Source organism: Vigna radiata, chromosome 11, assembly GCF_000741045.1.
Source record: "Vigna radiata var. radiata cultivar VC1973A chromosome 11, Vradiata_ver6, whole genome shotgun sequence".
Classification (NCBI taxonomy): Eukaryota; Viridiplantae; Streptophyta; class Magnoliopsida; order Fabales; family Fabaceae; genus Vigna; species Vigna radiata.
Genome location: NC_028361.1, coordinates 15,428,409 through 15,440,724, shown reverse-complemented (window position 1 = coordinate 15,440,724; position 12,316 = coordinate 15,428,409). Strand labels below are relative to the sequence as shown.

The following is a 12,316-nucleotide window of genomic DNA, read 5'->3' as shown; positions in this document are numbered from 1 at the left end:
TTTCCCTGCCTAAACAAAGGAGGACAGCCTCTTCCTTCACCTTCAGTTCCTTAACGTGCTTTCGGGGTCATCTCCTTTTCATTTCACAACGGTCACCATAGTTTCAATTGGTCAGGGCTGCCTTAGAGGACCAACTTTGAACGAATTGGCATAGGATTTATGATTTGATTTCTGTTTGTTTGTTTGATGCAGGTGAAAGATGATGTTGGGTTGTTTGCTGTGATGATTTTGGGTTGTTGGTGGTTTTGGGTTAATTTGAGAAGGAAGAGAGGTTTGGGTGTTTGACGCTCAGCTTTTGGCATTGACGTTTCCGGTGTATAGGGTTGAGTGAAACAAAAGCCATCCGGCAAAATCGACCGCGACGGTGGAAACACGTGTGATAAATCTCAATAGAAATGGTGGTAATCAGTGATGATAATGCTCGGCAATGAAAAGGAAAATAGATTCACAGTGGTAACAATCTCAAACAAGGTCATAGTGAGCATACAACTTAACAACCACATCAACATATAGATAATGCCATAAGCTGTTAAAATATAATACATACGTGTCACTAAATGAATTTTTTTTAAATAAAAATTCCACGTAATGGACTCATTTAAATTAAACAATAAATGTCCGTTACAGATCAGCACATTACCAACGACGTCAGTGACAAGTTAACGGAAAGGGCTTTATTGCCTCAAATTTACAAATATTAGGATGCAATTGGGACAAAAAAAAAAACATGAGGACCCAATTGAGAATTGGACACAAATATGAGGACTAAAACATATATTTGACCTTCTTTTAAATTAGACATTAATTTTTGTTAATCCGACAAATAATTCAGTTTTGCTAATACTGCGAAGTTAGTTTGTTTAAACTTTTTTTAAATAAATTATTTTAATTAAAAAATGTTTATTGTAAAAATTTACTTATTGTTTAAATCTCAAAAAAACAAAAAATCAAAACAAAGTATGAAATTAAAGGGTATATTTTTTTTAGAAAATTAAGAATAATTAACATTTTCACCGCATTCTACATATTGAAAGTTTATTCTTCTATGTGCAATCAAAATGTTTTCAGCTTACATATCTCATATTATAAGTTGTGTTTTAAAAAAACATTTTTTCTTATTTAATTGATAATGCTGAATTTGGATTATTATTAATAAATTTAAAATAACAAAATAAATATAATTTTCAATACAGTTGTACCTTTAAAGTATTCCAGTAAAAAATATCCAAATAACTGACAGTTCTAATGAAAAAGTAGTATCTTCTTTTTACATTCAAACTTGAGGCATTGTTCGTTGCTTCCTTGGCCGACTCACTCTTTAGTACACCCTTTTTTGTTTCTTCCATTTCCTTCTCGCGCGCTCCACTCTTATTCTCTCTCTATTGCCTACTAACTGTTCGACGAAATGCTCCAAGCATGCACTTCTTCACCGCACCCTCCCTTTCGCTGCTCTCGCCTCACCTGATCGCGTCCCCCGTCGCCCCGCTCTACTTCCCCGGCTGGACCTGGCGGGCACGCCGGTTTGGGGCCGAACCTGGTTCGGTTCTCCATTCTTCTTGGAGGGGGACCTGCTACAAGGGTTTGTGCTGGTCCTGCACTGGGTTCTTGCGGCGGTGTAAGGATTGGAGCGGAGAGTTTTCGTCTCTTGAATCCGAGATTCTTGAGTTTATGCAGAGTTCTGATAAGCCCAAACATTTTCCCACCAAGGAGGAGTTGGTTGCTGCAGGAAGGATGGATTTAGTTGAGGCTATTGTCAACGAGGGAGGGTGGCTTGCGTTTGGGTGGGAATCGAATGGTGGGTCCAGTGGAATAGGCGGTCTTGAAGATAATTGTAGCTATGGGATTGACTGTTATGCCACTCGGGTTTCTGGGGTTTCTTCACCTTCCTCTTCTTCCCAAACATCCCAAACAGATGATTCAGTGTGAGATTTTTGTCTCTTTTCTTAATAACTGTTTCACATTTCCCGCGTGTGTATGTTTTGGAATTTTTTTCTGTATGTACTGACTTGAAGTGTATAGGGGAAGGTTTGAAGGCCGCATATGGTCTTTGATTCTTGAATTTGCCACAAAGATTGACAGAAAAATATAGGTAAAGCCTTAGGTAAAAAAACCAACAGCTTTTTGGGGAGAAAATATGTTGAGATCCCACTGCCAAATGCTAGAAGTAGAGTAGACCCAAGAGAGATTTAGAGGACATTTATTTATCAGTAGATATGAGTTGTGATAGAACATTATGGTGCCGTTTAATCAGTGTGGTTGGCCAGTGCTATTGTTGCTTAATTTAGCAAGAATGAGCTAATTTATAATTATCCACTTTTTCTTTTCTTCTTCATGTCATCAAATAGATGAATCTGATATAACTTCAAGTGACAACCGGGGTCCTGAGTGTTACTTTCTGGTATACAGAGAAATTATAGCTGACAGTGAATCTGGCATTGTGGGGATATTGAATCGATTGGAGAAACAACGAAGTAGATCTTTTGGACTTGGTGTAGATAGTATTTCTTCTGAAAATAATGAAGACAAAGATGAATGGGATCATAGAACGGCTATGGATGCAGTAAGTAATTTTTATCCCACTTCAAATGCTGTTGGTTAGTTTTTCTGGCACTATTTACATCATATGAGCTGTTGCACCCTAAGCTGAGAGAATATGTTTTTGAAATTTTACAGTTTTTATGTCCTTCACCCTGTTGAAATTTTAAAATATTATCTTCTCTGTTGTATAGATAGCTACCGGCCTTGAAAATAGTAGCAGGGCACCCTCATTTAACCCCATAAGCAGTCATCCCAGTGGTTCTCAGATCAAACCTGATCAGCATGGGTTACAGTTAGGTATGGAAAATTCAGAAAACTCACTTAAGCCAGAGATGTGGAGGAGTTGGATTGTTCAGAGAAATGGTTTTCCAGATGCAGATTTTGAAGGTATCGTTACGTTTTCAGATCTTGTCTTATTATTGTAGTGGGGATCAACTGATATCTTTGTAATTGTGTCATAAAAGATGCTGAAATTATTCCCAGTGAAACTCAGAAAGGAGGCATGAGTGATACTTCTGGACACCATGATATCCTGAAGAGAAGGGAGTTTTCGTCTGAACTTACAAACAATGAAACAGGATTATATTCTCTTGATGGAAAAGCAAGTCACAATGACATTAAATCCCGTATCCAGCATCTGGAATCCGAGCTATCTTCTACACTTCACTCGTTGAGGTCTAGATCAGATAAAATTACCAAGCAGATGGTGAGTGTAATTATAAACAATACTGGATCTTTGCTGTAGTTCTCTATGTTTTTTAAGCACGAGTGAAGTTTGCTATTTTTGTGTGCAACTTGTTTTGGGTTGGGAAAATCACACAAGCCAAGGGAGTTAGTCTCAACAAAGAATTTGAATTTGAATGTTACTGAAATTTTGCGTTAAATCTATCCAATATATTTCATTAAAGAAATTTAATTCTTGCTTTCCTCTTATCCGAAACCTTTTATTTCTTTTTGGACATTTCTCTTTGTCTCTACTCTTAGTACGGACTTAGATACATGCTACGTGGCTGTGTGCTTTGACTGCTGTTAGTAAGGAGTTCTACTTTCTTTGCAGTAAGAAAAACGAAATATGTGGTAGCTAGTAGCTACGCCTATACTACGCCAATGAAATCTCGTAATAACTGTCCAATGTCTTAAACTTTCTGACACTGCTCTCAATTTACTGTGAAGCATTAGTATGAAGGCCTATCATGGGGTCCTAAATTAGTCCTGATCTGCATGCTGCATTTTCTTCAATAGGTTCATAAGAGCTCTTCTGATGAACTGGCAAAGCTTTCCGATGCGTGGGAATTTCAGGAAAATGAGATCATGAATGCTCAGGACAAATTGCGTTCTATACAGGCTAAGTTGGCAGTGTTAGAAGGAAAGATGTCATTGGCAATAATGTATCCCCTGACACCATTCAATTAACGCGTCATGTATGGATAGATAAATAACATCTTGACAATATTGCATCATTTTCTCCCAGGGATGCACATAAGGTAGTCGAAGAAAAGCAGACGAAGATTAGTAAGGCTCAGAAGGCTTTGCAAATGCTGAAGACTACTTGTGTAGTTTGGCCAAATAATGCTTCAGAAGTACTTTTAACAGGATCATTTGATGGTTGGTCCAACAAGGTCTAATCTCTTCCCATGAACTTTATTTGTTGATATTAGAGCCTGCATGCTTGTACATTTTTCTGAAAAAAAAAGATTTTTTTTATTTAAAAAAACATTTTAAGTGTTTAAAAAATATATCAATAAAAAAATTAGTGTTTTATATCATAAAAATGCTTCACCAATAACTCAATCATTGGTGTGTGTTAAAACTATTCATAATGCAACCTCTCTCGAGAAGCATATCACGATTCTCACATTCCATTCCATTTTATGCTTGTCTTGTTGGTCACAGCCGACCTTGTTCAAGGATTAATCACAGGATTGGTGCATTTAACATGGGTTATGGATTCATAAATCACTATTTGTTTTGCTAGGTCAATTGTCTGTGGTTTATTGATAAAATTAAAAATCAAATTGCTTTCCTTATTGTCAATGTATTTTACAAAATCAATTTTGGTTCGGAATGATCTAATGCATGCTTAAGGATGACTATAATTTTCAGATTACTTTATTGAGCGCAATTGACTTAAATGCATTAAATATTTAATAGATAGTAATTAAATTGCAGAGAAAGATGGAGAGGTTAAGTAGTGGTATATTTTCTGTGAGCTTGCAGCTGTATCCTGGAAGATACGAGGTAAGTTGTATATTGTGTGCTAATGACTTAACTTATTGATGTTGTGCCCAATAAGATACACGTAGCAGGCATATTTCAATTACTTGTCTTTTTTTTTTTGGTTGCAGATGAAGTTCATTGTAGATGGAGAATGGAAAATTGATCCTTTACGTCCTATTGTAACCAACGATGGCTATGAGAATAATGTTCTTATAGTTAGTGATTGATAGAAGAGAAAGTTAGCATAAGATAATATATCTTTGGAACGCGGGAGGATGACATGCTCTAGTTTAGTTACCATTTTTTTCACTTTTGTACAAAATATTCGGTGAGAAGTTCATTGATTCTTTTACTTAGTCTATCTACTACTACTTTTAGATGTAGATATCTTGACTGATAACAACTAAACCCATTCAACCATTTTAACATGTTCATATGATTGCGGCAGTGGTGCCTCGTCGTATCAGTACGAGTAAATGGTGGTAATAAGGTTACGTAACCATCTTTGCTATTTTGAATGTTGTTCTTGGCATACTTTCTCTGATCAATTGTAAAAGACGAGAAATGATTTAATGCAGCGTATTTTCCATTTCTGGAAGTTAATGCTTTGAGATCGAGATCTGGGAGATATTTTTCTTTTCTTTATCTATGCTTCTAATGGAAGAAAACATATCTGACATTCCAAAGTCCCAGTCAATTCGAATATATAATAAGAAACTCCTTTCACTTTCTGTTGGGAGAATGACAGGCATTAAATGGACTAAAAATGAGTTTCAGCAAAGTCCATAAATTGGAAAAACTTGGAACATATATATATTATTTTGTGATTGAGAAGACGATCACCCATAGTCACTCTCCTTCAAGGTTCTCAAATTTGTGAGGGGACATTCTCGGAATGTACCATTTCTATCACTCTCATCGGAAGTTCAGAACAAGGCCAAAGCGATTGTAAATGTAAACTTTAAGTGAGGAGAATATAGGGCATAGTTACAGCAAATGTGAACCCGCTTCCACAGAAAACTTTAATTGATTCAGTTTCATTCAGATCATAACCTACATTTACTGTAACAGGACTGATTTGATCGCAAGTATCTCCTAAACCAAGTTGGCCGTGCTCACCCCAACCCCATGTTCTTATTTCTCCATTATCTGAAAATAGGATGGAGGAAATAAGTCAGAATTTTTAAGTGATTCAAAACTCCTCAAGAACGAAAAGAATACATCTTGCCTGTGACAATGACAGAATGCTCGGCTCCGGTAGCAATATCAGTAATCTTCATCCCATCAAGGCCAGGGACTTTCTCCAAATTGACTTCTCTTAAATCTACTAAATATTACGCAATGACAAGGCATAATATAAATATAAGAGTAAAGCAGTGCGATGTAAGCATTCTCCATTGCATAAGAATTCGCATCTTTCTCACCCAAATAAATTATCTACGAATTTATGCAGGTTCATGATGATTATGACAGCGAATCGATAGTTTAAATCTAGTATATTGCAATAAGTTACGTTCTAAATATCAGAGATGTATGCAACCAGAAAGTACATAAATTATAATGTCTTTATTGTTCAACGTTAACTCAAATGCATTACCAGGTTTATGCTTGGCTGGGGGGCTTATGTTCTGAAGATCACTAAGCACTCCATGGTGGTTTCCACCTAGCATATAAACCTCTCCCTCACCTAAGCAAAAAAAATATTGACAACAAAATGAAGTTATTAAATAGGGAATTGATAGAAATATGAAAATCGTTAAATTAAATTTGTTGGGTATTTAGTGTCAATAAGTACCGGTCATTGCTAAAGCATGGTTCCATCCCAGAGCAACTTTGATAAAATTAAAAGAAGAATTTAAGCAACGAGGAAGGTGAGCATCTTCAAAGCCCTTGAAGCCTCTTCCCCAAGTATAAACGTGCCCATCAACTAAAGATACTAGAATCATTTTAGAGAACAATTTAGTGCCACAGATATGATGAAGGGGAAAGTGGTGTTACCAGATACTGCAGCACTATGATCTCCATTTGCAGCAATTCCAATGATTTCAACACTTTCAAAGCCAGTAACAGTTCTAGGAACATTAACAGATTTGACCTTATCGTTGCTGACACCCAGCTGACCACGCTTCCCAGAGCCAAATCCATAAACTTGATTTCCTATACAATCTGCATCACAACGCCCTTTGCTAAATAAAAGAGCAACATAACAAACACATTCTAGGCAACAACTAAAACCAATCCAATACCTTTCAATAAGACCAGGGAATGACGCATTCCACATGCAACCTGCGCTACACGCTGATCACCAAAACATGTCAATTTGACAGGAGAACAGTGTGAGGCATAATCTCCATGTCCCAGTTGACCAAACGTCCCATCCCCACAAGTGAAGACACACCCAGAATCTGAAAACCAACCAAGAAGATCAAATCAAAGGAAAAAAAAAAAAACACTTTCAACAGAAAACCTGATAACCTCAACAACATTCAACAAAATCAGTGAAGACATATCCAGAAGAGTGCAAACCTGAAACAAAACCCGAGTGGCTCCACCCAGCAGCGACATTGGTTATGAAGTAGCCATCCAATGACGTTACAACCTTGGGAAACAAAGCCTTATTCACAACCTCCCCATGGCCTAGTTGCCCAGAATTGCCCCTACCCCATGAAAATACCTTCCCAGCTACAGATTATCATCATCATTATTAGTTTAAAAAAAAACCTCAAGATGAAGAAAATTTGGAAGAGAAAAAGACGGAGGAAGAACGGTGTTATAGCATACCAAAGGTCAAGGCTATGACATGAGCCCCGCCACATGCAAGGGAAGAGATTGAAGAGAGAGAGGGTTGGCGAAGGAGTTGAGGGAAGAGCTCATCCTTAACAATCTTTGTTCCTAACTGACCCTCGGTTCCAGCACCCCAACTCCAGACAACTTGTTCTCCTTTTTCTTCTTTTTTTTCTTTTTTTTCAGATTCTTCCATCACCGCTTTATGTCTCTCCACTGTCTTCACAATATCACTGTTGTCCCTTGAACTGTCAAATGAGCCCCTTTAATAAGATTTGGATCTAGTCCATGTGGGTTAGGGTCAACCCATGGACCTTCCTTTTTATTAAATTTTATGTACAAAAACATAAAATCATCATACAAGTAACCTTGTCTAAATCTTGTAAAACAATCTCACCTATTTGAACCTATTTTAACATTAGATATTGTGATAGAATCCATTGAAAAGTAACTCCCATTTGAACCTCTTGGACACCATAATTGATAGGGAGAAGAATCACCAACCCAACAAGAGAACCCACTGAAAAAACCTTAATGCTGCAAACACAAAAATAATAGAAAATATAAACATAAGAATAAAATAATGTACAATAATGGCAGCGTTATTATTACAGTGCAGCATCATGAATGTTAAACATTGGATAATGTACAAAACTCCTTTAAGAAAATTAAGGTAATTTGTTATTCCATAAGATAAACCTTTGCCCAAAAGATAAAACTTTTTTTGACCAAAAGATAAAACTTTCACCTTTGCCTGATGTTTGTTCCACTACATTACAGTTTTGCATGTATAGAAATGAAGCAAATCAAATCTATAATAAAACATAGCCCTTTGGCCCTTTTCTAAACTCACAGAAATAAACATTTAAATGGGGCAACTGTAGTAGAGATCCATAAGATTTTAAACAAAGATAAGTAAAGTCTAATCACTACAAGTAATCACAATAACCAAATCAGCGTCATACTGTTTATAACCAGAATTTCTGCATTATTTCTCACATTACCCATACAATTATACAGAAATGGAATAGAATGAATAATTAATTTAAATGACCATCAACGGACTAGCCTCTTCCAAGTCTCAATCTTTCCACCGAACTCTATCCTGCTTATAACAGACTTCATACCTCCCTCAATGCTCCCTCTTCCTCTCCCCTTTGCCAGTTTCCTAGCACTAACAGAGTAATAAAAATCCCCCATGCATATATACCCTTTTCTCTCACTTCTCTTGTTCATATCAATTGTTAAGCCATTACCTTCCCCTTTAATTTCTCCTCGTTCACATAGGCTGTAGTGATAGGTATCTATCGAAAGTTGATTGTATGAGTGCTTGTATCTTATCCAATGCCTATAAATTCAAAGCTTCTGATGTATGCAATTTATTAGCCTTCGATTTGTTTAGCGTATGGAAACTTCAACAATTTATTATTCAAGAACAGATTTTTTCTGTCTCGATTTATAAAAGAATATGTAATACTTGTCGAATATCGGTAACTCAACGAAAAATTCAATATAAGATTTTAACAACACAGATGCATTTTCTAAAGATGATATTTACGTGCAGTTCCAGGCATTAATAAATTTGGTTTGAAAATTTGAAGCCTTCAAAAAATACTAATAATAGCAAGTTAAGCTTCCAAGGGGACTCGAAAGGAAAGCTTTTATTCTCTAACATATAAAGATTTGGTAATGTTACCATTACCTCACACATTCTAATTTGCACAAATCCGTGAGTGAGAAATAATAGAGACAATTCCAAATATTGAATACTCTCATTTCAATCCACAGTAATTTTATAATTGAAACATCACCTGTGTGAAGATACCCTTTGCTTTGGAAACACGAAGGCAAGTTGCAATCTCTTTTGGTGCAAAACTATCAGAGACTACAGTGCATCATGCTAGGACAATGGCTAAATAGATGATTACGGCATTTGCTGTCATTTTCATGTCAATTGCTATTGCATCTCCCTTTGAGAATGTGGCAACTATTGCTTTAGCTACCATCCTGGAAATAATATGGAAAAGACATGAAAAAAAAAATTATTACTTTAATTCTAAATACTAACAGGAGAAGAAGCAAAGACAAAGAAAAGTCTGATTAAAGTAGAAAAGAGTGGAAACAAAGAATACCAAATTCACACTCACTTAGACAAACTTCCCTGATCAAAAGTACAAAAATTAAATGTACTGGTGCAATTGAAAAATAGCAATTGAACTAATATCAAAGAAGTCAAGAAATCAGACTCCCTATATTGAATAACACAACTTTGGTCCAAAAGCAAGAGTGTGAACTGAAAAGGCTTACATTACTTGTTGTCGGAGTTGTTTAAGCGTGATACGGTTAATCTCGGAATCATGAAAAGCTTCATCTCTCCAAACGATGGCTAAACTGTCATCTGGTTTGTAGGGATGAGAACTGGGTTGCAAACAGCAATCAGCAATGTTGAGGACAGAACCGGGAAGCCAGGTGCCTCCATGTCTAGAAGGGTCAGAAGTATCTAAAATACACTTGGGAGGTTCAACAAAGGAGACAGAAAGTTCCTTGAGAAAAAGGGACCAGTAGAGCTGCATTGACAATGAGAATTAACAAAGAAAGAAAAGAAGAGATGTCAATTACATCAATTGGCTCGCAAATCCAATTTCAATTCATATCAAAACTGCTGATAAAATTTTTACTTGTTATATACATCAAATAGCAATTTCTTTACTCAGCCCAGAGAACCACTTCCTCAAAATTTCAGTGTTATCAGAGACGAATATAGAATAAGCTGAAAGATTGATGTTGGCCTGAAAAAGGGTTTCAAAATCAAGAGGAAGAAGGCCAAACAGAGCACTGGCAGTGGTAAATTGAAGAGAGACGTCTGCTTTCATGGAATAGGAACGAGAAAAATCAGCAAACAAATAACATCTCAAGTTTCTAACACCTTGATCTTCAAATCCACTAACATCAACTCCAGTCCTCAAAATTTATAACATTTATAACTTAAGGTTGAGTCAGCGCAGCATCTTAAAGTGAAGATGCAGCATCTTGTTTGTGCCTTTCTTTCAAACATGTTCAATGCACAAGCAAATCCACCTGACATATCATATATTGCAGTTGCATATATTCTACCCAATAACCTTTAAATTTGAGGAACATATTAATATTGAATTTTTTATGTGTCCTTTTGAAAAAACAAGAAAACAATCTTCAAAATGAAAATATAATGTTGGCAAAGAAAATAGAGAGAAAGTATGATAAGAGAGTGTATGGGAAGAGTCTTTTTCTCCCTGTCATTCCAGTTGGAGCACTCATACGTTTATTTGTGTCTGTTTTATTAGTGGCTTTAAGGGTTTTAGACTAGTGGCCTGCACGTTATGTCTAAGATGTATGCTTTTCTTTTTTTTTCTTTTTTTCCCATCCTATCTACCTCAAAGTCTAAAGCGTATTATCATCTTTACATTTCACAAACATTTCAGCTTTTACCCTCTTATGCCCCCACATAACCCTCAACTTTTTCACGAAGGCACGGGTTAAGGGTTCATATATAAGAGGTGTCTTTTGCCCAAAATTATATCATCATCACCATTTCCCACCCTTTAAATTAAACCCTTTTATCAAACAGTACATAATAGACACAAGCACAACAATTCTTATTTCATAAGAAAACTGAAAACTAAGTCACATCAATCCTTAGAAAAAACATGAAAAGCATTTTAAGGAAGCTAACCTTGATTCTTCTTCGCCAACTGTACCACCGCTGCCATCAAGCCGTTGAATCCACTTTGTGCTGTCGCCCACCGTGCGCCGTCGTCTCTTTGCTGCCGTCTGCCGTCGACTCTATCTTAATGTACAGCTTGCAAGTGTTTGTTCAGAAGATGGGAATAGTTCAAGTCGCAAAGAAAAAATGATGTTGTGGGCTACGGGCTAACCGGTCCTAATTCAATCAGAACCATTTTATAAGATTTTGTGAACCAGGAACTTTAGAAAAACACGATCTTTCATCCTGCACCTTTAAGCTATTCAAATGCATCTCCAATTTCTTTTTATGTTACATTGTTTTATTAATCTTTGCAACTTTTTTACATGCATGCTTTTTTTATATTGCATTTGATAAAAGTGTAGATGATTAAATAAAGTGAAACTTTTATCAAATGTAATTCTATAATCAAATTTCGATAATATCTGATAAAGATGAAATTGGATTTCGACGTTTGAACTCTATAAAGTTTTTTAAACTTTTTTTATACAATTATATAAAAAAAATGTAGTTTTATATATATTGTGAAATAATAATAATGAAATCATGAATGGATTCTGTAGTTTTATATACATTGTGAAACATTTATAATTTATAATAATATTGGATGAGTGAATTTTTCTTTTAAATGAATCATGGCTTTCACAATTTGTAATTCAATATTTATTAAATTTTAATGATTTATTAAGTTTTTGAAGTTATAATTTTTTTAATTGATTTGATAGTATTATTTTTTGAATCTTTTATACAAAAAAATATTGACATGGCTTTCCAAATTTTTAATTCAATATTTTATTAAATTTTAAAGGTTTTTGAATCAATTATAAAGGCTTAAACGTGACTTTTTGAAATTTTTAATTTCATATTTATTAAAATTTAATGATCTATTAAGTCTTTCAAATTATAAATTTTATTAATTTATTTTTTAAATGATTTATTAAGTTTTACATTTACATCATAAATAAATAAATAAGTTCATAAAAAAATCTAATAAACAATAGCAAATAGCAAATGAAGAGAGGAGAAAATAAGATA

General features: G+C 35.2%; 2 protein-coding genes across 8 annotated transcripts; one reads left to right on the top strand and one right to left on the bottom strand.

Moving 5' to 3' along the window:
• Positions 1-1,415: 1,415 nt before the first annotated feature.
• On the top strand, positions 1,416-5,116 carry LOC106777040 (the record flags this gene model as incomplete). 2 transcript variants are annotated; one of them, XM_014664541.2, is given in 8 exon segments in its annotated part: positions 1,416-1,922; positions 2,407-2,560; positions 2,730-2,925; positions 3,003-3,244; positions 3,781-3,926; positions 4,010-4,157; positions 4,708-4,776; positions 4,884-5,116. In XM_014664541.2, coding segments are annotated over 8 exon segments (1,560 nt in total). In that variant the 3' UTR covers positions 4,983-5,116.
• Positions 5,117-5,429: 313 nt separating this feature from the next.
• Positions 5,430-11,580, bottom strand: LOC106777800 (ultraviolet-B receptor UVR8). 6 transcript variants are annotated; one of them, XM_022775651.1, is made up of 13 exons: positions 11,252-11,580; positions 10,218-10,328; positions 9,847-10,106; positions 9,351-9,546; positions 7,937-8,076; positions 7,537-7,787; positions 7,282-7,437; positions 7,002-7,160; positions 6,754-6,921; positions 6,551-6,691; positions 6,353-6,442; positions 5,984-6,082; positions 5,430-5,904 (listed from the first exon to the last, which is right to left on the bottom strand). In XM_022775651.1, the coding sequence occupies exons 5-13, from the start codon at positions 7,978-7,980 to the stop codon at positions 5,717-5,719; spliced, it is 1,296 nt and encodes a 431-aa protein (XP_022631372.1). In that variant the 5' UTR covers positions 7,981-8,076; positions 9,351-9,546; positions 9,847-10,106; positions 10,218-10,328; positions 11,252-11,580; the 3' UTR covers positions 5,430-5,716. The 6 variants fall into 6 exon arrangements, with proteins under 6 accessions (XP_022631372.1, XP_022631370.1, XP_022631371.1 ...); XM_022775649.1 differs by lacking the exon at positions 10,218-10,328; XM_022775650.1 differs by lacking the exon at positions 10,218-10,328 and having other exon boundaries at positions 9,852-10,106.
• Between the last annotated feature and the right edge of the window lie 736 nt (positions 11,581-12,316).